This window comes from Pempheris klunzingeri, chromosome 14, assembly GCF_042242105.1.
Source record: "Pempheris klunzingeri isolate RE-2024b chromosome 14, fPemKlu1.hap1, whole genome shotgun sequence".
Classification (NCBI taxonomy): domain Eukaryota; kingdom Metazoa; phylum Chordata; class Actinopteri; order Acropomatiformes; family Pempheridae; genus Pempheris; species Pempheris klunzingeri.
In genome coordinates, this window is record NC_092025.1 from 11,857,645 (window position 1) to 11,878,057 (window position 20,413).

The following is a 20,413-nucleotide window of genomic DNA, read 5'->3' on the forward strand; positions in this document are numbered from 1 at the left end:
GCTTTCTGTAAAAAAAACAAGTACCCCAGGAACAGAAACATAGACCACGCATGTGGCCCTAAACCCACTTCAGCATCCAGCTATGCTTTTCAATAGGACTTCGAGAGCAGTGCTGAGTGCAACATAACAGGTGTCATTGTATTCTGGCTATCTGGCTGAGTATTGGGGGGCTTGTAGGACTGGAGGTGCTTGGGTTTGTCAGAGATGGAATTGGTGCTTGAGGGTCTTTCTCAATCTGGCTGGACTGATTCAATCCCTGCCTGGAAGCGCATTGTGCTGACAGTGAGCAGACTGGCATTTCCATGGCTCCAAGATCCTGGATGTGATCTGTGGGGACAGTGCAACATAAAGTGATGTAACAAGAACTGCGCAGTGAGTTTGCAGGTATGCACTGACATTAATTGATAGCTAAGAAGCTGCTTTTTTAGCTAAAGGGTAGAGCTGATACAATTAGAGAATGAAATAGAAAATTCAATGAAGTAATTTTAAAAGCAAAAATGCCCAAAATTTACTACTTCCAGCTTTTCGAATGTGTGCTTTTCTTATTCGTCCATGATAGTAATAAATATCTTTGGGTTTAAGACAAAACAAGAATTTTGAGGATGTCACCTTGGCCTCTGAGAAAATGTAACAGGAAATTGTTACTTTTCTGACATCTCATTCATTAAACCAAGCCATGAATCATTTTATTTAGAAAATAATGTGCAGATTAACTGATAATGCAAATAATCATTAGTTGGTCAACATGGATGTCCTTAGTGGGTTTACTGTGAAATTCTACATTTCATGTATCATTCATTATGAAGCTTATTTTTGAGAGAAGTTTGGATTTTTAATTTCAGACTTTGTTGGTTGCATTGTGTTTTTAGCTGTGTGGCTCTAAGGTTAGGGACTTTGATCCAAACTGAAATATTTCAACAACTATTGATGGTTTGCCAAGAAATTTTACGCAGTCAATCAGGGGATAAATCCTAACAACTTAGTGGCCCCCGATTTTCCATCTAGTACCACAAGGAGGTCAACTTTGACTTTGTTTATGACCTTTGTTTATGATCTTTTATGAAATTGAGTTTTTGACCAAATAGTTGCAAAATTCATGACATTCCCATCATCTTTCTCTATATATTATGTTAAGTGAAAATGAGCAAATATTAGCATGAGATCATGCTAAACTCAGACAGTGAACATGGTAAAGATTACCCACTACACAGGTAAACATTTATTGCCAGCATGTTAACCTGCTAATGCCAGTGGAAGTAAACAGGGCCAATTTACCAAGTCGCAAAGTGGTTTGATCCAGTATGTTGAGGTAAGGGAGGTAGATGTTGCTGAGTTCAGGAGGACAGGAACACATTTTTCCATCATCCAATACCACACTCTGACCAAAAACACGCAACTGAAAGACAAATGAAAAAAGTATTAAATGTTTATAGATTTTGCCAACGTTTTAACTGACTGGTACCAGTTTGTATGTTGTGTGAATGTGTCTGCGTTTGTTTGTGTACCTGCTTTTTCAGTAGTTTCTGTGTCAATTTTAGAAGTGTGGTGCTCTCTATTCCTCTCAGGTCGCTGAGCAGCAAAGTGGCCCGAGCCAGAATCACACTGGACCCTGGTGGCATACAGGTTCGCCCTGAGAGCAGGCTCACAGCTTCCTGATCCCGTGCATTAAGAAAAAAAGCACAAAGCAGAAATGTGATAACATGAAGTCATTGTACGATCAACCATTTAATAGCATCTTATCAGCAAAGGAGAAAACAGAAGACAGTTTGGGGAAAACTATTGAGATTATACGGCACACTTTCTACAGTGAGCAGTAGCTCATGCATCTTAGGAAAAAGAAAATACAAGTAAATGCAATTTAAATATACTGTGCTAGAATGTGCCAAAGGATGCCATGTAACAACTAAAAAAAAACAATAATAAAACAACATTAGTTGTAAGATCTGAATGAATTCATGAAATGACGCCTTTAAAAATAGCAAGCAATGCTAGCCAGGATAGCAATGGATAACGCATCTGACTACGGATCAGAAGATTCTAGGTTCGACTCCTGGCTAGCTCGTTGTAAGCTTTAGCTTGTGAGTTTCTTTACAGCCAAAAAAAAGACAATAACAGGTAAGTGGCCTTTCACCATGTGCTGAAACCCCTCAGTCAAAGGCTAGAAACAATGCTCTGTTATGTTTCTAGTGCTACTCTCTCATCAAATTTCTTTGAAAAACCAAATGTGTCCTTGACGGACATACAAGCAATGCTATGTAAACCACACATCATTTAGGAAAGAAATACAGGTAAAAAACTACATTGTTTAATATATGAGCTCAAAACATACCACAACAACCAGCCAGCAAAACAAGTGGCCGTGATCGTATAGTGGTTAGTACTCTGCGTTGTGGTCGCAGCAACCCCGGTTCGAATCCGGGTCACGGCATAGGAAGGCAATGCTTTGAGCCTCGTGTCATTGCTTCAAGGTTGTGCTGCATGTCACATAGTTTTAAAAGTGAGCGAGGCCCCGCATTTTCCGACTCAATCGGCCATTCGACACGCCCACTGCACACTTTTCTGCAAAGACCGACGCCACGGCTGTTTGCATCCAATGCTGTCACAACAAAGCTGTTCCCAAACCCCACCCTGTGCAGGGCTAGTGGCGCAATGGATAACGCGTCTGACTACGGATCAGAAGATTCTAGGTTCGACTCCTGGCTAGCTCGTTGTAAGCTTTAGCTTGTGAGTTTCTTTACAGCCAAAAAAAGACAATAACAGGTAAGTGGCCTTTCACCATGTGCTGAAACCCCTCAGTCAAAGGCTAGAAACAATGCTCTGTTATGTTTCTAGTGCTACTCTCTCATCAAATTTCTTTGAAAAACCAAATGTGTCCTTGACGGACATACAAGCAATGCTATGTAAACCACACATCATTTAGGAAAGAAATACAGGTAAAAAACTACATTGTTTAATATATGAGCTCAAAACATACCACAACAACCAGCCAGCAAAACAAGTGGCCGTGATCGTATAGTGGTTAGTACTCTGCGTTGTGGTCGCAGCAACCCCGGTTCGAATCCGGGTCACGGCATAGGAAGGCAATGCTTTGAGCCTCGTGTCATTGCTTCAAGGTTGTGCTGCATGTCACATAGTTTTAAAAGTGGACAGCTCATGCTAACTCTAGTGAGCGAGGCCCCACATTTTCCGACTCAATCGGCCATTCGACACGCCCACTGCACACTTTTCTGCAAAGACCGACACCACGGCTGTTTGCATCCAATGCTGTCACAACAAAGCTGTTCCCAAACCCCACCCTGTGCAGGGCTAGTGGCGCAATGGATAACGCGTCTGACTACGGATCAGAAGATTCTAGGTTCGACTCCTGGCTAGCTCGTTGTAAGCTTTAACTTGTGAGTTTCTTCAGAGCCAAAAAAAAGACCATAACCGGTAAGTGGCCTTTCACCATGTGCTGAAACCCCTCAGTCAAAGGCTAGAAATAATGCTCTGTTATGTTTCTAGTGCTACTCTCTCATCAAATTTCTTTGAAAAACCAAATGTGTCCTTGACGGACATACAAGCAATGCTATGTAAACCACACATCATTTAGGAAAGAAATACAGGTAAAAAACTACATTGTTTAATATATGAGCTCAAAACATACCACAACAACCAGCCAGCAAAACAAGTGGCCGTGATCGTATAGTGGTTAGTACTCTGCGTTGTGGTCGCAGCAACCCCGGTTTGAATCCGGGTCACGGCATAGGAAGGCAATGCTTTGAGCCTTGTGTCATTGCTTCAAGGTTGTGCTGCATGTCACATAGTTTTAAAAGTGAGCGAGGCCCCGCATTTTCCGACTCAATCGGCCATTCGACACGCCCACTGCACACTTTTCTGCAAAGACCGACGCCACGGCTGTTTGCATCCAATGCTGTCACAACAAAGCTGTTCCCAAACCCCACCCTGTGCAGGGCTAGTGGCGCAATGGATAACGCGTCTGACTACGGATCAGAAGATTCTAGGTTCGACTCCTGGCTAGCTCGTTGTAAGCTTTAGCTTGTGAGTTTCTTTACAGCCAAAAAAAAGACAATAACAGGTAAGTGGCCTTTCACCATGTGCTGAAACCCCTCAGTCAAAGGCTAGAAACAATGCTCTGTTATGTTTCTAGTGCTACTCTCTCATCAAATTTCTTTGAAAAACCAAATGTGTCCTTGACGGACATACAAGCAATGCTATGTAAACCACACATCATTTAGGAAAGAAATACAGGTAAAAAACTACATTGTTTAATATATGAGCTCAAAACAAAGCACTGGTGAAGGTTACAAACGACCTCCTTATGGCATCAGACAGAGGACTTCTCTCTGTCCTGGTCTTGTTAGACCTGAGTGCTGCTTTCGACACCATCGACCATCACATCCTGTTACAGAGACTGGAACAGTTCATTGGTATAAAAGGAACTGCATTAAGCTGGTTTAAGTCCTATTTATTAGATCGATTTCAGTTTGTACATATTAATAACGAATCCTCTGTCCACACTAAGGTTAGACATGGAGTTCCACAAGGCTCAGTGCTTGGACCAATACTCTTTATCTTATATATGCTTCCTCTTGGTAATATTATCAGGAAGCACTCCATTCATTTCCACTGTTATGCAGATGATACACAATTATATTTATCAATAAAGCCAGATGAACACAATCAGTTGGTTAAACTTCAAATCTGCCTTAAGGACATAAAGTCCTGGATGAGCAGCAACTTTCTGCTGCTAAATTCAGATAAAACTGAAGTTATTTTGCTCGGCCCCAGACACCTCAGAGACAGCTTTCCCACTACCTTAACTGCTCTGGACGGCATTAATCTGGCCTCCAGCTCCACTGTGAGGAATCTGGGAGTCTTATTTGATCAGGATTTGTCCTTTAACTCCCACATTAAACAGATTTCTAGAACTGCCTTTTTCCATCTACGTAATATTGCCAAAATCAGGCCCATCATATCCACTGATGATGCTGAAAAATTGGTCCATGCATTTGTCACTTCTAGGTTGGACTATTGTAACTCCTTACTATCAGGCTGCCCCAATAAGTCGTTAAAGACTCTCCAGCTGGTCCAGAACGCTGCTGCTCGTGTTCTGACGAGAACTAAAAGAAGAGACCACATTTCTCCTGTACTGGCTTCTCTTCATTGGCTTCCAGTAAAATCTAGAATAGAGTTTAAAATCCTTCTCCTCACCTACAAGGCTCTTAAGGGTCAGGCCCCATCATATCTTAAAGAGCTCATAGTACCGTACTACCCCACTAGAGCACTGCGCTCCCAGAATGCAGGTCTACTGGTGGTTCCTAAAGTCTCCAAAAGTAGTTCAGGAGCCAGAGCTTTCAGCTATCAGGCTCCTCTACTGTGGAATCTCCTTCCAGTTTGGGTTCGGGGGGCAGACACCCTCTCTACATTTAAGAGTAGACTAAAAACCTTCCTTTTTGACAAAGCATATATTTAAGGGCTGGATCAGGCCTTAGACCAGCCCCTAGTTATGCTGCTATAGGTTCAGACTGCCGGGGGACTCCTATGGTGCACTGAGCTCCTCTATTCTCTCTCCTCCTCTTCCTCTCCATCGTTATGTCTCATGTCAGTCAAATGTCTGCCTCTAACTTGCTATCTTCCCCGGAGCGTTTCTGTGCTTTCTCATCTCTCAGGTTCCTGTGGATCCTGTGGATCCTGGTCCTGGCCCTGCTGATGTGGTTCTCTGGTTCCTGTGGGTCCTGGTCCCGGTCCCGCTGATGTGGTTCTCTGGTTCCTGTGGATCCTGGTCCTGGTTCTGCTGATGTGGTTCCCTGGTTCCTATGGATCCTGGTCCTGGCCCCGCTGATGTGGTTCTCCACCAGCCAATGGATGTGCGTCTGTCCAAGGCTACAGCCTGTCCGTCCTTGGGAGCTGGATCTCTCCTTCACTGTGGTGCTCCCGGAGGTTTCTCTTTTCCCACTGGGTTTTTTGAGTTTTTCCTTCCCGAAGAAGGAGGGTCATAAAGGGCAGGTGATGCCTCGGACTGATCCATCGGACTGATCCACCGGCCTCATCGACTGCTGGACTGTTTATTAGATTGTTTGTTCGCTTACACTTGTTTATTTCAGTGAACTTTGTAAAGCACTATGAGACACTCTGTTGTGATATTGGGCTATACAAATAAAATTGAATTGAATTGAATTGAAAACATACCACAACAACCAGCCAGCAAAACAAGTGGCCGTGATCGTATAGTGGTTAGTACTCTGCGTTGTGGTCGCAGCAACCCCGGTTCGAATCCGGGTCACGGCATAGGAAGGCAATGCTTTGAGCCTCGTGTCATTGCTTCAAGGTTGTGCTGCATGTCACATAGTTTTAAAAGTGAGCGAGGCCCCGCATTTTCCGACTCAATCGGCCATTCGACACGCCCACTGCACACTTTTCTGCAAAGACCAACACCACGGCTGTTTGCATCCAATGCTGTCACAACAAAGCTGTTCCCAAACCCCACCCTGTGCAGGGCTAGTGGCGCAATGGATAACGCGTCTGACTACGGATCAGAAGATTCTAGGTTCGACTCCTGGCTAGCTCGTTGTAAGCTTTAGCTTGTGAGTTTCTTTACAGCCAAAAAAAAGACAATAACAGGTAAGTGGCCTTTCACCATGTGCTGAAACCCCTCAGTCAAAGGCTAGAAACAATGCTCTGTTATGTTTCTAGTGCTACTCTCTCATCAAATTTCTTTGAAAAACCAAATGTGTCCTTGACGGACATACAAGCAATGCTATGTAAACCACACATCATTTAGGAAAGAAATACAGGTAAAAAACTACATTGTTTAATATATGAGCTCAAAACATACCACAACAACCAGCCAGCAAAACAAGTGGCCGTGATCGTATAGTGGTTAGTACTCTGCGTTGTGGTCGCAGCAACCCCGGTTCGAATCCGGGTCACGGCATAGGAAGGCAATGCTTTGAGCCTCGTGTCATTGCTTCAAGGTTGTGCTGCATGTCACATAGTTTTAAAAGTGAGCGAGGCCCCGCATTTTCCGACTCAATCGGCCATTCGACACGCCCACTGCACACTTTTCTGCAAAGACCAACACCACGGCTGTTTGCATCCAATGCTGTCACAACAAAGCTGTTCCCAAACCCCACCCTGTGCAGGGCTAGTGGCGCAATGGATAACGCGTCTGACTACGGATCAGAAGATTCTAGGTTCGACTCCTGGCTAGCTCGTTGTAAGCTTTAGCTTGTGAGTTTCTTTACAGCCAAAAAAAGACAATAACAGGTAAGTGGCCTTTCACCATGTGCTGAAACCCCTCAGTCAAAGGCTAGAAACAATGCTCTGTTATGTTTCTAGTGCTACTCTCTCATCAAATTTCTTTGAAAAACCAAATGTGTCCTTGACGGACATACAAGCAATGCTATGTAAACCACACATCATTTAGGAAAGAAATACAGGTAAAAAAGTACATTGTTTAATATATGAGCTCAAAACATACCACAACAACCAGCCAGCAAAACAAGTGGCCGTGATCGTATAGTGGTTAGTACTCTGCGTTGTGGTCGCAGCAACCCCGGTTCGAATCCGGGTCACGGCATAGGAAGGCAATGCTTTGAGCCTCGTGTCATTGCTTCAAGGTTGTGCTGCATGTCACATAGTTTTAAAAGTGAGCGAGGCCCCGCATTTTCCGACTCAATCGGCCATTCGACACGCCCACTGCACACTTTTCTGCAAAGACCGACACCACGGCTGTTTGCATCCAATGCTGTCACAACAAAGCTGTTCCCAAACCCCACCCTGTGCAGGGCTAGTGGCGCAATGGATAACGCGTCTGACTACGGATCAGAAGATTCTAGGTTCGACTCCTGGCTAGCTCGTTGTAAGCTTTAACTTGTGAGTTTCTTCAGAGCCAAAAAAAAGACCATAACCGGTAAATGGCCTTTCACCATGTGCTGAAACCCCTCAGTCAAAGGCTAGAAATAATGCTCTGTTATGTTTCTAGTGCTACTCTCTCATCAAATTTCTTTGAAAAACCAAATGTGTCCTTGACGGACATACAAGCAATGCTATGTAAACCACACATCATTTAGGAAAGAAATACAGGTAAAAAACTACATTGTTTAATATATGAGCACAAAACATACCACAACAACCAGCCAGCAAAACAAGTGGCCGTGATCGTATAGTGGTTAGTACTCTGCGTTGTGGTCGCAGCAACCCAGGTTCGAATCCGGGTCACGGCATAGGAAGGCAATGCTTTGAGCCTCGTGTCATTGCTTCAAGGTTGTGCTGCATGTCACATAGTTTTAAAAGTGAGCGAGGCCCCGCATTTTCCGACTCAATCGGCCATTCGACACGCCCACTGCACACTTTTCTGCAAAGACCGACACCACGGCTGTTTGCATCCAATGCTGTCACAACAAAGCTGTTCCCAAACCCCACCCTGTGCAGGGCTAGTGGCGCAATGGATAACGCGTCTGACTACGGATCAGAAGATTCTAGGTTCGACTCCTGGCTAGCTCGTTGTAAGCTTTAGCTTGTGAGTTTCTTTACAGCCAAAAAAAAGACAATAACAGGTAAGTGGCCTTTCACCATGTGCTGAAACCCCTCAGTCAAAGGCTAGAAACAATGCTCTGTTATGTAACTAGTGCTACTCTCTCATCAAATTTCTTTGAAAAACCAAATGTGTCCTTGACGGACATACAAGCAATGCTATGTAAACCACACATCATTTAGGAAAGAAATACAGGTAAAAAAGTACATTGTTTAATATATGAGCTCAAAACATACCACAACAACCAGCCAGCAAAACAAGTGGCCGTGATCGTATAGTGGTTAGTACTCTGCGTTGTGGTCGCAGCAACCCCGGTTCGAATCCGGGTCACGGCATAGGAAGGCAATGCTTTGAGCCTCGTGTCATTGCTTCAAGGTTGTGCTGCATGTCACATAGTTTTAAAAGTGAGCGAGGCCCCGCATTTTCCGACTCAATCGGCCATTCGACACGCCCACTGCACACTTTTCTGCAAAGACCGACACCACGGCTGTTTGCATCCAATGCTGTCACAACAAAGCTGTTCCCAAACCCCACCCTGTGCAGGGCTAGTGGCGCAATGGATAACGCGTCTGACTACGGATCAGAAGATTCTAGGTTCGACTCCTGGCTAGCTCGTTGTAAGCTTTAGCTTGTGAGTTTCTTTACAGCCAAATAAAAGACAATAACAGGTAAGTGGCCTTTCACCATGTGCTGAAACCCCTCAGTCAAAGGCTAGAAACAATGCTCTGTTATGTTTCTAGTGCTACTCTCTCATCAAATTTCTTTGAAAAACCAAATGTGTCCTTGACGGACATACAAGCAATGCTATGTAAACCACACATCATTTAGGAAAGAAATACAGGTAAAAAACTACATTGTTTAATATATGAGCTCAAAACATACCACAACAACCAGCCAGCAAAACAAGTGGCCGTGATCGTATAGTGGTTAGTACTCTGCGTTGTGGTCGCAGCAACCCCGGTTCGAATCTGGGTCACGGCATAGGAAGGCAATGCTTTGAGCCTCGTGTCATTGCTTCAAGGTTGTGCTGCATGTCACATAGTTTTCAAAGTGAGCGAGGCCCCGCATTTTCCGACTCAATCGGCCATTCGACACGCCCACTGCACACTTTTCTGCAAAGACCGACACCACGGCTGTTTGCATCCAATGCTGTCACAACAAAGCTGTTCCCAAACCCCACCCTGTGCAGGGCTAGTGGCGCAATGGATAACGCGTCTGACTACGGATCAGAAGATTCTAGGTTCGACTCCTGGCTAGCTCGTTGTAAGCTTTAACTTGTGAGTTTCTTCAGAGCCAAAAAAAAGACCATAACCGGTAAATGGCCTTTCACCATGTGCTGAAACCCCTCAGTCAAAGGCTAGAAATAATGCTCTGTTATGTTTCTAGTGCTACTCTCTCATCAAATTTCTTTGAAAAACCAAATGTGTCCTTGACGGACATACAAGCAATGCTATGTAAACCACACATCATTTAGGAAAGAAATACAGGTAAAAAACTACATTGTTTAATATATGAGCTCAAAACATACCACAACAACCAGCCAGCAAAACAAGTGGCCGTGATCGTATAGTGGTTAGTACTCTGCGTTGTGGTCGCAGCAACCCCGGTTCGAATCCGGGTCACGGCATAGGAAGGCAATGCTTTGAGCCTCGTGTCATTGCTTCAAGGTTGTGCTGCATGTCACATAGTTTTAAAAGTGGACAGCTCATGCTAACTCTAGTGAGCGAGGCCCCACATTTTCCGACTCAATCGGCCATTCGACACGCCCACTGCACACTTTTCTGCAAAGACCGACGCCACGGCTGTTTGCATCCAATGCTGTCACAACAAAGCTGATCCCAAACCCCACCCTGTGCAGGGCTAGTGGCGCAATGGATAACGCGTCTGACTACGGATCAGAAGATTCTAGGTTCGACTCCTGGCTAGCTCGTTGTAAGCTTTAGCTTGTGAGTTTCTTTACAGCCAAAAAAAAGACAATAACAGGTAAGTGGCCTTTCACCATGTGCTGAAACCCCTCAGTCAAAGGCTAGAAACAATGCTCTGTTATGTTTCTAGTGCTACTCTCTCATCAAATTTCTTTGAAAAACCAAATGTGTCCTTGACGGACATACAAGCAATGCTATGTAAACCACACATCATTTAGGAAAGAAATACAGGTAAAAAAGTACATTGTTTAATATATGAGCTCAAAACATACCACAACAACCAGCCAGCAAAACAAGTGGCCGTGATCGTATAGTGGTTAGTACTCTGCGTTGTGGTCGCAGCAACCCCGGTTCGAATCCGGGTCACGGCATAGGAAGGCAATGCTTTGAGCCTCGTGTCATTGCTTCAAGGTTGTGCTGCATGTCACATAGTTTTAAAAGTGAGCGAGGCCCCGCATTTTCCGACTCAATCGGCCATTCGACACGCCCACTGCACACTTTTCTGCAAAGACCAACACCACGGCTGTTTGCATCCAATGCTGTCACAACAAAGCTGTTCCCAAACCCCACCCTGTGCAGGGCTAGTGGCGCAATGGATAACGCGTCTGACTACGGATCAGAAGATTCTAGGTTCGACTCCTGGCTAGCTCGTTGTAAGCTTTAGCTTGTGAGTTTCTTTACAGCCAAAAAAAGACAATAACAGGTAAGTGGCCTTTCACCATGTGCTGAAACCCCTCAGTCAAAGGCTAGAAACAATGCTCTGTTATGTTTCTAGTGCTACTCTCTCATCAAATTTCTTTGAAAAACCAAATGTGTCCTTGACGGACATACAAGCAATGCTATGTAAACCACACATCATTTAGGAAAGAAATACAGGTAAAAAAGTACATTGTTTAATATATGAGCTCAAAACATACCACAACAACCAGCCAGCAAAACAAGTGGCCGTGATCGTATAGTGGTTAGTACTCTGCGTTGTGGTCGCAGCAACCCCGGTTCGAATCCGGGTCACGGCATAGGAAGGCAATGCTTTGAGCCTCGTGTCATTGCTTCAAGGTTGTGCTGCATGTCACATAGTTTTAAAAGTGAGCGAGGCCCCGCATTTTCCGACTCAATCGGCCATTCGACACGCCCACTGCACACTTTTCTGCAAAGACCGACACCACGGCTGTTTGCATCCAATGCTGTCACAACAAAGCTGTTCCCAAACCCCACCCTGTGCAGGGCTAGTGGCGCAATGGATAACGCGTCTGACTACGGATCAGAAGATTCTAGGTTCGACTCCTGGCTAGCTCGTTGTAAGCTTTAACTTGTGAGTTTCTTCAGAGCCAAAAAAAAGACCATAACCGGTAAATGGCCTTTCACCATGTGCTGAAACCCCTCAGTCAAAGGCTAGAAATAATGCTCTGTTATGTTTCTAGTGCTACTCTCTCATCAAATTTCTTTGAAAAACCAAATGTGTCCTTGACGGACATACAAGCAATGCTATGTAAACCACACATCATTTAGGAAAGAAATACAGGTAAAAAACTACATTGTTTAATATATGAGCACAAAACATACCACAACAACCAGCCAGCAAAACAAGTGGCCGTGATCGTATAGTGGTTAGTACTCTGCGTTGTGGTCGCAGCAACCCCGGTTCGAATCCGGGTCACGGCATAGGAAGGCAATGCTTTGAGCCTCGTGTCATTGCTTCAAGGTTGTGCTGCATGTCACATAGTTTTAAAAGTGAGCGAGGCCCCGCATTTTCCGACTCAATCGGCCATTCGACACGCCCACTGCACACTTTTCTGCAAAGACCGACACCACGGCTGTTTGCATCCAATGCTGTCACAACAAAGCTGTTCCCAAACCCCACCCTGTGCAGGGCTAGTGGCGCAATGGATAACGCGTCTGACTACGGATCAGAAGATTCTAGGTTCGACTCCTGGCTAGCTCGTTGTAAGCTTTAGCTTGTGAGTTTCTTTACAGCCAAAAAAAGACAATAACAGGTAAGTGGCCTTTCACCATGTGTTGAAACCCCTCAGTCAAAGGCTAGAAACAATGCTCTGTTATGTAACTAGTGCTACTCTCTCATCAAATTTCTTTGAAAAACCAAATGTGTCCTTGACGGACATACAAGCAATGCTATGTAAACCACACATCATTTAGGAAAGAAATACAGGTAAAAAAGTACATTGTTTAATATATGAGCTCAAAACATACCACAACAACCAGCCAGCAAAACAAGTGGCCGTGATCGTATAGTGGTTAGTACTCTGCGTTGTGGTCGCAGCAACCCCGGTTCGAATCCGGGTCACGGCATAGGAAGGCAATGCTTTGAGCCTCGTGTCATTGCTTCAAGGTTGTGCTGCATGTCACATAGTTTTAAAAGTGAGCGAGGCCCCGCATTTTCCGACTCAATCGGCCATTCGACACGCCCACTGCACACTTTTCTGCAAAGACCGACACCACGGCTGTTTGCATCCAATGCTGTCACAACAAAGCTGTTCCCAAACCCCACCCTGTGCAGGGCTAGTGGCGCAATGGATAACGCGTCTGACTACGGATCAGAAGATTCTAGGTTCGACTCCTGGCTAGCTCGTTGTAAGCTTTAGCTTGTGAGTTTCTTTACAGCCAAATAAAAGACAATAACAGGTAAGTGGCCTTTCACCATGTGCTGAAACCCCTCAGTCAAAGGCTAGAAACAATGCTCTGTTATGTTTCTAGTGCTACTCTCTCATCAAATTTCTTTGAAAAACCAAATGTGTCCTTGACGGACATACAAGCAATGCTATGTAAACCACACATCATTTAGGAAAGAAATACAGGTAAAAAACTACATTGTTTAATATATGAGCTCAAAACATACCACAACAACCAGCCAGCAAAACAAGTGGCCGTGATCGTATAGTGGTTAGTACTCTGCGTTGTGGTCGCAGCAACCCCGGTTCGAATCTGGGTCACGGCATAGGAAGGCAATGCTTTGAGCCTCGTGTCATTGCTTCAAGGTTGTGCTGCATGTCACATAGTTTTCAAAGTGAGCGAGGCCCCGCATTTTCCGACTCAATCGGCCATTCGACACGCCCACTGCACACTTTTCTGCAAAGACCGACACCACGGCTGTTTGCATCCAATGCTGTCACAACAAAGCTGTTCCCAAACCCCACCCTGTGCAGGGCTAGTGGCGCAATGGATAACGCGTCTGACTACGGATCAGAAGATTCTAGGTTCGACTCCTGGCTAGCTCGTTGTAAGCTTTAGCTTGTGAGTTTCTTTACAGCCAAAAAAAGACAATAACAGGTAAGTGGCCTTTCACCATGTGCTGAAACCCCTCAGTCAAAGGCTAGAAACAATGCTCTGTTATGTTTCTAGTGCTACTCTCTCATCAAATTTCTTTGAAAAACCAAATGTGTCCTTGACGGACATACAAGCAATGCTATGTAAACCACACATCATTTAGGAAAGAAATACAGGTAAAAAACTACATTGTTTAATATATGAGCTCAAAACATACCACAACAACCAGCCAGCAAAACAAGTGGCCGTGATCGTATAGTGGTTAGTACTCTGCGTTGTGGTCGCAGCAACCCCGGTTCGAATCCGGGTCACGGCATAGGAAGGCAATGCTTTGAGCCTCGTGTCATTGCTTCAAGGTTGTGCTGCATGTCACATAGTTTTAAAAGTGGACAGCTCATGCTAACTCTAGTGAGCGAGGCCCCACATTTTCCGACTCAATCGGCCATTCGACACGCCCACTGCACACTTTTCTGCAAAGACCGACGCCACGGCTGTTTGCATCCAATGCTGTCACAACAAAGCTGATCCCAAATCCCACCCTGTGCAGGGCTAGTGGCGCAATGGATAACGCGTCTGACTACGGATCAGAAGATTCTAGGTTCGACTCCTGGCTAGCTCGTTGTAAGCTTTAGCTTGTGAGTTTCTTTACAGCCAAAAAAAAGACAATAACAGGTAAGTGGCCTTTCACCATGTGCTGAAACCCCTCAGTCAAAGGCTAGAAACAATGCTCTGTTATGTTTCTAGTGCTACTCTCTCATCAAATTTCTTTGAAAAACCAAATGTGTCCTTGACGGACATACAAGCAATGCTATGTAAACCACACATCATTTAGGAAAGAAATACAGGTAAAAAAGTACATTGTTTAATATATGAGCTCAAAACATACCACAACAACCAGCCAGCAAAACAAGTGGCCGTGATCGTATAGTGGTTAGTACTCTGCGTTGTGGTCGCAGCAACCCCGGTTCGAATCCGGGTCACGGCATAGGAAGGCAATGCTTTGAGCCTCGTGTCATTGCTTCAAGGTTGTGCTGCATGTCACATAGTTTTAAAAGTGGACAGCTCATGCTAACTCTAGTGAGCGAGGCCCCACATTTTCCGACTCAATCGGCCATTCGACACGCCCACTGCACACTTTTCTGCAAAGACCGACACCACGGCTGTTTGCATCCAATGCTGTCACAACAAAGCTGATCCCAAACCCCACCCTGTGCAGGGCTAGTGGCGCAATGGATAACGCGTCTGACTACGGATCAGAAGATTCTAGGTTCGACTCCTGGCTAGCTCGTTGTAAGCTTTAGCTTGTGAGTTTCTTTACAGCCAAAAAAAAGACAATAACAGGTAAGTGGCCTTTCACCATGTGCTGAAACCCCTCAGTCAAAGGCTAGAAACAATGCTCTGTTATGTTTCTAGTGCTACTCTCTCATCAAATTTCTTTGAAAAACCAAATGTGTCCTTGACGGACATACAAGCAATGCTATGTAAACCACACATCATTTAGGAAAGAAATACAGGTAAAAAACTACATTGTTTAATATATGAGCTCAAAACATACCACAACAACCAGCCAGCAAAACAAGTGGCCGTGATCGTATAGTGGTTAGTACTCTGCGTTGTGGTCGCAGCAACCCCGGTTCGAATCCGGGTCACGGCATAGGGAGGCAATGCTTTGAGCCTCGTGTCATTGCTTCAAGGTTGTGCTGCATGTCACATAGTTTTCAAAGTGAGCGAGGCCCCGCATTTTCCGACTCAATCGGCCATTCGACACGCCCACTGCACACTTTTCTGCAAAGACCGACGCCACGGCTGTTTGCATCCAATGCTGTCACAACAAAGCTGTTCCCAAACCCCACCCTGTGCAGGGCTAGTGGCACAATGGATAACGCGTCTGACTACGGATCAGAAGATTCTAGGTTCGACTCCTGGCTAGCTCGTTGTGAGTTTCTTTACAGCGAAAAAAAAGACAATAACAGGTAAGTGGCCTTTCACCATGTGCTGAAACCCCTCAGTCAAAGGCTAGAAACAATGCTCTGTTATGTTTCTAGTGCTACTCTCTCATCAAATTTCTTTGAAAAACCAAATGTGTCCTTGACGGACATACAAGCAATGCTATGTAAACCACACATCATTTAGGAAAGAAATACAGGTAAAAAACTACATTGTTTAATATATGAGCTCAAAACATACCACAACAACCAGCCAGCAAAACAAGTGGCCGTGATCGTATAGTGGTTAGTACTCTGCGTTGTGGTCGCAGCAACCCCGGTTCGAATCCGGGTCACGGCATAGGAAGGCAATGCTTTGAGCCTCGTGTCATTGCTTCAAGGTTGTGCTGCATGTCACATAGTTTTAAAAGTGAGCGAGGCCCCGCATTTTCCGACTCAATCGGCCATTCGACACGCCCACTGCACACTTTTCTGCAAAGACCGACGCCACGGCTGTTTGCATCCAATGCTGTCACAACAAAGCTGTTCCCAAACCCCACCCTGTGCAGGGCTAGTGGCGCAATGGATAACGCGTCTGACTACGGATCAGAAGATTCTAGGTTCGACTCCTGGCTAGCTCGTTGTAAGCTTTAACTTGTGAGTTTCTTTACAGCCAAAAAAAGACAATAACAGGTAAGTGGCCTTTCACCATGTGCTGAAACCCCTCAGTCAAAGGCTAGAAACAATGCTCTGTTATGTTTCTAGTGCTACTCTCTCATCAAATTTCTTTGAAAAACCAAATGTGTCCTTGACGGACATACAAGCAATGCTATGTAAACCACACATCATTTAGGAAAGAAATACAGGTAAAAAACTACATTGTTTAATATATGAGCTCAAAACATACCACAACAACCAGCCAGCAAAACAAGTGGCCGTGATCGTATAGTGGTTAGTACTCTGCGTTGTGGTCGCAGCAACCCCGGTTCGAATCCGGGTCACGGCATAGGAAGGCAATGCTTTGAGCCTCGTGTCATTGCTTCAAGGTTGTGCTGCATGTCACATAGTTTTAAAAGTGGACAGCTCATGCTAACTCTAGTGAGCGAGGCCCCACATTTTCCGACTCAATCGGCCATTCGACACGCCCACTGCACACTTTTCTGCAAAGACCGACACCACGGCTGTTTGCATCCAATGCTGTCACAACAAAGCTGTTCCCAAACCCCACCCTGTGCAGGGCTAGTGGTGCAATAGATAACGCGTCTGACTACGGATCAGAAGATTCTAGGTTCGACTCCTGGCTAGCTCGTTGTAAGCTTTAGCTTGTGAGTTTCTTTACAGCCAAAAAAAAGACAATAACAGGTAAGTGGCCTTTCACCATGTGCTGAAACCCCTCAGTCAAAGGCTAGAAACAATGCTCTGTTATGTTTCTAGTGCTACTCTCTCATCAAATTTCTTTGAAAAACCAAATGTGTCCTTGACGGACATACAAGCAATGCTATGTAAACCACACATCATTTAGGAAAGAAATACAGGTAAAAAACTACATTGTTTAATATATGAGCTCAAAACATACCACAACAACCAGCCAGCAAAACAAGTGGCCGTGATCGTATAGTGGTTAGTACTCTGCGTTGTGGTCGCAGCAACCCCGGTTCGAATCTGGGTCACGGCATAGGAAGGCAATGCTTTGAGCCTCGTGTCATTGCTTCAAGGTTGTGCTGCATGTCACATAGTTTTAAAAGTGAGCGAGGCCCCGCATTTTCCGACTCAATCGGCCATTCGACACGCCCACTGCACACTTTTCTGCAAAGACCGACACCACGGCTGTTTGCATCCAATGCTGTCACAACAAAGCTGTTCCCAAACCCCACCCTGTGCAGGGCTAGTGGCGCAATGGATAACGCGTCTGACTACGGATCAGAAGATTCTAGGTTCGACTCCTGGCTAGCTCGTTGTAAGCTTTAGCTTGTGAGTTTCTTTACAGCCAAAAAAAAGACAATAACAGGTAAGTGGCCTTTCACCATGTGCTGAAACCCCTCAGTCAAAGGCTAGAAACAATGCTCTGTTATGTTTCTAGTGCTACTCTCTCATCAAATTTCTTTGAAAAACCAAATGTGTCCTTGACGGACATACAAGCAATGCTATGTAAACCACACATCATTTAGGAAAGAAATACAGGTAAAAAACTACATTGTTTAATATATGAGCTCAAAACATACCACAACAACCAGCCAGCAAAACAAGTGGCCGTGATCGTATAGTGGTTAGTACTCTGCGTTGTGGTCGCAGCAACCCCGGTTCGAATCCGGGTCACGGCATAGGGAGGCAATGCTTTGAGCCTCGTGTCATTGCTTCAAGGTTGTGCTGCATGTCACATAGTTTTCAAAGTGAGCGAGGCCCCGCATTTTCCGACTCAATCGGCCATTCGACACGCCCACTGCACACTTTTCTGCAAAGACCGACGCCACGGCTGTTTGCATCCAATGCTGTCACAACAAAGCTGTTCCCAAACCCCACCCTGTGCAGGGCTAGTGGCACAATGGATAACGCGTCTGACTACGGATCAGAAGATTCTAGGTTCGACTCCTGGCTAGCTCGTTGTGAGTTTCTTTACAGCCAAAAAAAAGACAATAACAGGTAAGTGGCCTTTCACCATGTGCTGAAACCCCTCAGTCAAAGGCTAGAAACAATGCTCTGTTATGTTTCTAGTGCTACTCTCTCATCAAATTTCTTTGAAAAACCAAATGTGTCCTTGACGGACATACAAGCAATGCTATGTAAACCACACATCATTTAGGAAAGAAATACAGGTAAAAAACTACATTGTTTAATATATGAGCTCAAAACATACCACAACAACCAGCCAGCAAAACAAGTGGCCGTGATCGTATAGTGGTTAGTACTCTGCGTTGTGGTCGCAGCAACCCCGGTTCGAATCCGGGTCACGGCATAGGAAGGCAATGCTTTGAGCCTCGTGTCATTGCTTCAAGGTTGTGCTGCATGTCACATAGTTTTAAAAGTGAGCGAGGCCCCGCATTTTCCGACTCAATCGGCCATTCGACACGCCCACTGCACACTTTTCTGCAAAGACCGACGCCACGGCTGTTTGCATCCAATGCTGTCACAACAAAGCTGTTCCCAAACCCCACCCTGTGCAGGGCTAGTGGCGCAATGGATAACGCGTCTGACTACGGATCAGAAGATTCTAGGTTCGACTCCTGGCTAGCTCGTTGTAAGCTTTAGCTTGTGAGTTTCTTTACAGCCAAAAAAAAGACAATAACAGGTAAGTGGCCTTTCACCATGTGCTGAAACCCCTCAGTCAAAGGCTAGAAACAATGCTCTGTTATGTTTCTAGTGCTACTCTCTCATCAAATTTCTTTGAAAAACCAAATGTGTCCTTGACGGACATACAAGCAATGCTATGTAAACCACACATCATTTAGGAAAGAAATACAGGTAAAAAACTACATTGTTTAATATATGAGCTCAAAACATACCACAACAACCAGCCAGCAAAACAAGTGGCCGTGATCGTATAGTGGTTAGTACTCTGCGTTGTGGTCGCAGCAACCCCGGTTCGAATCTGGGTCACGGCATAGGAAGGCAATGCTTTGAGCCTCGTGTCATTGCTTCAAGGTTGTGCTGCATGTCACATAGTTTTCAAAGTGAGCGAGGCCCCGCATTTTCCGACTCAATCGGCCATTCGACACGCCCACTGCACACTTTTCTGCAAAGACCGACACCACGGCTGTTTGCATCCAATGCTGTCACAACAAAGCTGTTCCCAAACCCCACCCTGTGCAGGGCTAGTGGCGCAATGGATAACGCGTCTGACTACGGATCAGAAGATTCTAGGTTCGACTCCTGGCTAGCTCGTTGTAAGCTTTAGCTTGTGAGTTTCTTTACAGCCAAAAAAAAGACAATAACAGGTAAGTGGCCTTTCACCATGTGCTGAAACCCCTCAGTCAAAGGCTAGAAACAATGCTCTGTTATGTTTCTAGTGCTACTCTCTCATCAAATTTCTTTGAAAAACCAAATGTGTCCTTGACGGACATACAAGCAATGCTATGTAAACCACACATCATTTAGGAAAGAAATACAGGTAAAAAACTACATTGTTTAATATATGAGCTCAAAACATACCACAACAACCAGCCAGCAAAACAAGTGGCCGTGATCGTATAGTGGTTAGTACTCTGCGTTGTGGTCGCAGCAACCCCGGTTCGAATCCGGGTCACGGCATAGGAAGGCAATGCTTTGAGCCTCGTGTCATTGCTTCAAGGTTGTGCTGCATGTCACATAGTTTTCAAAGTGAGCGAGGCCCCGCATTTTCCGACTCAATCGGCCATTCGACACGCCCACTGCACACTTTTCTGCAAAGACCGACACCACGGCTGTTTGCATCCAATGCTGTCACAACAAAGCTGTTCCCAAACCCCACCCTGTGCAGGGCTAGTGGCGCAATGGATAACGCGTCTGACTACGGATCAGAAGATTCTAGGTTCGACTCCTGGCTAGCTCGTTGTAAGCTTTAGCTTGTGAGTTTCTTTACAGCCAAAAAAAAGACAATAACAGGTAAGTGGCCTTTCACCATGTGCTGAAACCCCTCAGTCAAAGGCTAGAAACAATGCTCTGTTATGTTTCTAGTGCTACTCTCTCATCAAATTTCTTTGAAAAACCAAATGTGTCCTTGACGGACATACAAGCAATGCTATGTAAACCACACATCATTTAGGAAAGAA

The 20,413-nt window shown here is 45.0% G+C and overlaps 1 protein-coding gene and 44 non-coding genes across 45 annotated transcripts in view; 44 read left to right on the forward strand and 1 right to left on the reverse strand.

Moving 5' to 3' along the window:
• Positions 1 to 133: 133 nt before the first annotated feature.
• cfap54 (cilia and flagella associated protein 54) overlaps positions 134 to 20,413 on the reverse strand; it is a 56,078-nt gene continuing 35,798 nt past the window's right edge. Inside the window, exons 55-57 of the mRNA XM_070844049.1 lie at positions 1,506 to 1,652; positions 1,276 to 1,396; positions 134 to 327 (exon numbers count right to left, since the gene is read on the reverse strand). Of these exons, the coding sequence (XP_070700150.1) occupies positions 134 to 327; positions 1,276 to 1,396; positions 1,506 to 1,652 (462 nt within the window). The remainder of the gene's footprint in view (positions 328 to 1,275; positions 1,397 to 1,505; positions 1,653 to 20,413) is intronic.
• Positions 2,357 to 2,428, forward strand: trnah-gug (transfer RNA histidin (anticodon GUG)). Its single transcript has one exon. It is a non-coding gene; the product is annotated as a tRNA-His (tRNA).
• On the forward strand, positions 2,636 to 2,708 carry trnar-acg (transfer RNA arginine (anticodon ACG)). The gene has a single exon. It is a non-coding gene; the product is annotated as a tRNA-Arg (tRNA).
• Positions 3,002 to 3,073, forward strand: trnah-gug (transfer RNA histidin (anticodon GUG)). The gene has a single exon. It is a non-coding gene; the product is annotated as a tRNA-His (tRNA).
• On the forward strand, positions 3,304 to 3,376 carry trnar-acg (transfer RNA arginine (anticodon ACG)). Its single transcript has one exon. It is a non-coding gene; the product is annotated as a tRNA-Arg (tRNA).
• trnah-gug (transfer RNA histidin (anticodon GUG)) lies at positions 3,671 to 3,742 on the forward strand. The gene has a single exon. It is a non-coding gene; the product is annotated as a tRNA-His (tRNA).
• On the forward strand, positions 3,950 to 4,022 carry trnar-acg (transfer RNA arginine (anticodon ACG)). The gene has a single exon. It is a non-coding gene; the product is annotated as a tRNA-Arg (tRNA).
• Positions 6,217 to 6,288, forward strand: trnah-gug (transfer RNA histidin (anticodon GUG)). The gene has a single exon. It is a non-coding gene; the product is annotated as a tRNA-His (tRNA).
• trnar-acg (transfer RNA arginine (anticodon ACG)) lies at positions 6,496 to 6,568 on the forward strand. Its single transcript has one exon. It is a non-coding gene; the product is annotated as a tRNA-Arg (tRNA).
• On the forward strand, positions 6,863 to 6,934 carry trnah-gug (transfer RNA histidin (anticodon GUG)). Its single transcript has one exon. It is a non-coding gene; the product is annotated as a tRNA-His (tRNA).
• trnar-acg (transfer RNA arginine (anticodon ACG)) lies at positions 7,142 to 7,214 on the forward strand. The gene has a single exon. It is a non-coding gene; the product is annotated as a tRNA-Arg (tRNA).
• On the forward strand, positions 7,508 to 7,579 carry trnah-gug (transfer RNA histidin (anticodon GUG)). The gene has a single exon. It is a non-coding gene; the product is annotated as a tRNA-His (tRNA).
• Positions 7,787 to 7,859, forward strand: trnar-acg (transfer RNA arginine (anticodon ACG)). Its single transcript has one exon. It is a non-coding gene; the product is annotated as a tRNA-Arg (tRNA).
• trnar-acg (transfer RNA arginine (anticodon ACG)) lies at positions 8,433 to 8,505 on the forward strand. The gene has a single exon. It is a non-coding gene; the product is annotated as a tRNA-Arg (tRNA).
• Positions 8,800 to 8,871, forward strand: trnah-gug (transfer RNA histidin (anticodon GUG)). Its single transcript has one exon. It is a non-coding gene; the product is annotated as a tRNA-His (tRNA).
• trnar-acg (transfer RNA arginine (anticodon ACG)) lies at positions 9,079 to 9,151 on the forward strand. Its single transcript has one exon. It is a non-coding gene; the product is annotated as a tRNA-Arg (tRNA).
• On the forward strand, positions 9,725 to 9,797 carry trnar-acg (transfer RNA arginine (anticodon ACG)). Its single transcript has one exon. It is a non-coding gene; the product is annotated as a tRNA-Arg (tRNA).
• On the forward strand, positions 10,092 to 10,163 carry trnah-gug (transfer RNA histidin (anticodon GUG)). The gene has a single exon. It is a non-coding gene; the product is annotated as a tRNA-His (tRNA).
• trnar-acg (transfer RNA arginine (anticodon ACG)) lies at positions 10,394 to 10,466 on the forward strand. Its single transcript has one exon. It is a non-coding gene; the product is annotated as a tRNA-Arg (tRNA).
• Positions 10,761 to 10,832, forward strand: trnah-gug (transfer RNA histidin (anticodon GUG)). The gene has a single exon. It is a non-coding gene; the product is annotated as a tRNA-His (tRNA).
• On the forward strand, positions 11,040 to 11,112 carry trnar-acg (transfer RNA arginine (anticodon ACG)). The gene has a single exon. It is a non-coding gene; the product is annotated as a tRNA-Arg (tRNA).
• Positions 11,406 to 11,477, forward strand: trnah-gug (transfer RNA histidin (anticodon GUG)). The gene has a single exon. It is a non-coding gene; the product is annotated as a tRNA-His (tRNA).
• Positions 11,685 to 11,757, forward strand: trnar-acg (transfer RNA arginine (anticodon ACG)). The gene has a single exon. It is a non-coding gene; the product is annotated as a tRNA-Arg (tRNA).
• Positions 12,052 to 12,123, forward strand: trnah-gug (transfer RNA histidin (anticodon GUG)). Its single transcript has one exon. It is a non-coding gene; the product is annotated as a tRNA-His (tRNA).
• Positions 12,331 to 12,403, forward strand: trnar-acg (transfer RNA arginine (anticodon ACG)). The gene has a single exon. It is a non-coding gene; the product is annotated as a tRNA-Arg (tRNA).
• trnah-gug (transfer RNA histidin (anticodon GUG)) lies at positions 12,697 to 12,768 on the forward strand. Its single transcript has one exon. It is a non-coding gene; the product is annotated as a tRNA-His (tRNA).
• On the forward strand, positions 12,976 to 13,048 carry trnar-acg (transfer RNA arginine (anticodon ACG)). The gene has a single exon. It is a non-coding gene; the product is annotated as a tRNA-Arg (tRNA).
• On the forward strand, positions 13,622 to 13,694 carry trnar-acg (transfer RNA arginine (anticodon ACG)). Its single transcript has one exon. It is a non-coding gene; the product is annotated as a tRNA-Arg (tRNA).
• Positions 13,988 to 14,059, forward strand: trnah-gug (transfer RNA histidin (anticodon GUG)). The gene has a single exon. It is a non-coding gene; the product is annotated as a tRNA-His (tRNA).
• On the forward strand, positions 14,290 to 14,362 carry trnar-acg (transfer RNA arginine (anticodon ACG)). The gene has a single exon. It is a non-coding gene; the product is annotated as a tRNA-Arg (tRNA).
• trnah-gug (transfer RNA histidin (anticodon GUG)) lies at positions 14,657 to 14,728 on the forward strand. Its single transcript has one exon. It is a non-coding gene; the product is annotated as a tRNA-His (tRNA).
• On the forward strand, positions 14,959 to 15,031 carry trnar-acg (transfer RNA arginine (anticodon ACG)). The gene has a single exon. It is a non-coding gene; the product is annotated as a tRNA-Arg (tRNA).
• trnah-gug (transfer RNA histidin (anticodon GUG)) lies at positions 15,326 to 15,397 on the forward strand. The gene has a single exon. It is a non-coding gene; the product is annotated as a tRNA-His (tRNA).
• On the forward strand, positions 15,605 to 15,677 carry trnar-acg (transfer RNA arginine (anticodon ACG)). The gene has a single exon. It is a non-coding gene; the product is annotated as a tRNA-Arg (tRNA).
• On the forward strand, positions 15,958 to 16,029 carry trnah-gug (transfer RNA histidin (anticodon GUG)). The gene has a single exon. It is a non-coding gene; the product is annotated as a tRNA-His (tRNA).
• trnar-acg (transfer RNA arginine (anticodon ACG)) lies at positions 16,237 to 16,309 on the forward strand. Its single transcript has one exon. It is a non-coding gene; the product is annotated as a tRNA-Arg (tRNA).
• On the forward strand, positions 16,603 to 16,674 carry trnah-gug (transfer RNA histidin (anticodon GUG)). The gene has a single exon. It is a non-coding gene; the product is annotated as a tRNA-His (tRNA).
• trnar-acg (transfer RNA arginine (anticodon ACG)) lies at positions 17,551 to 17,623 on the forward strand. The gene has a single exon. It is a non-coding gene; the product is annotated as a tRNA-Arg (tRNA).
• On the forward strand, positions 17,918 to 17,989 carry trnah-gug (transfer RNA histidin (anticodon GUG)). Its single transcript has one exon. It is a non-coding gene; the product is annotated as a tRNA-His (tRNA).
• trnar-acg (transfer RNA arginine (anticodon ACG)) lies at positions 18,197 to 18,269 on the forward strand. The gene has a single exon. It is a non-coding gene; the product is annotated as a tRNA-Arg (tRNA).
• Positions 18,550 to 18,621, forward strand: trnah-gug (transfer RNA histidin (anticodon GUG)). The gene has a single exon. It is a non-coding gene; the product is annotated as a tRNA-His (tRNA).
• On the forward strand, positions 18,829 to 18,901 carry trnar-acg (transfer RNA arginine (anticodon ACG)). The gene has a single exon. It is a non-coding gene; the product is annotated as a tRNA-Arg (tRNA).
• trnar-acg (transfer RNA arginine (anticodon ACG)) lies at positions 19,475 to 19,547 on the forward strand. Its single transcript has one exon. It is a non-coding gene; the product is annotated as a tRNA-Arg (tRNA).
• trnah-gug (transfer RNA histidin (anticodon GUG)) lies at positions 19,842 to 19,913 on the forward strand. Its single transcript has one exon. It is a non-coding gene; the product is annotated as a tRNA-His (tRNA).
• trnar-acg (transfer RNA arginine (anticodon ACG)) lies at positions 20,121 to 20,193 on the forward strand. The gene has a single exon. It is a non-coding gene; the product is annotated as a tRNA-Arg (tRNA).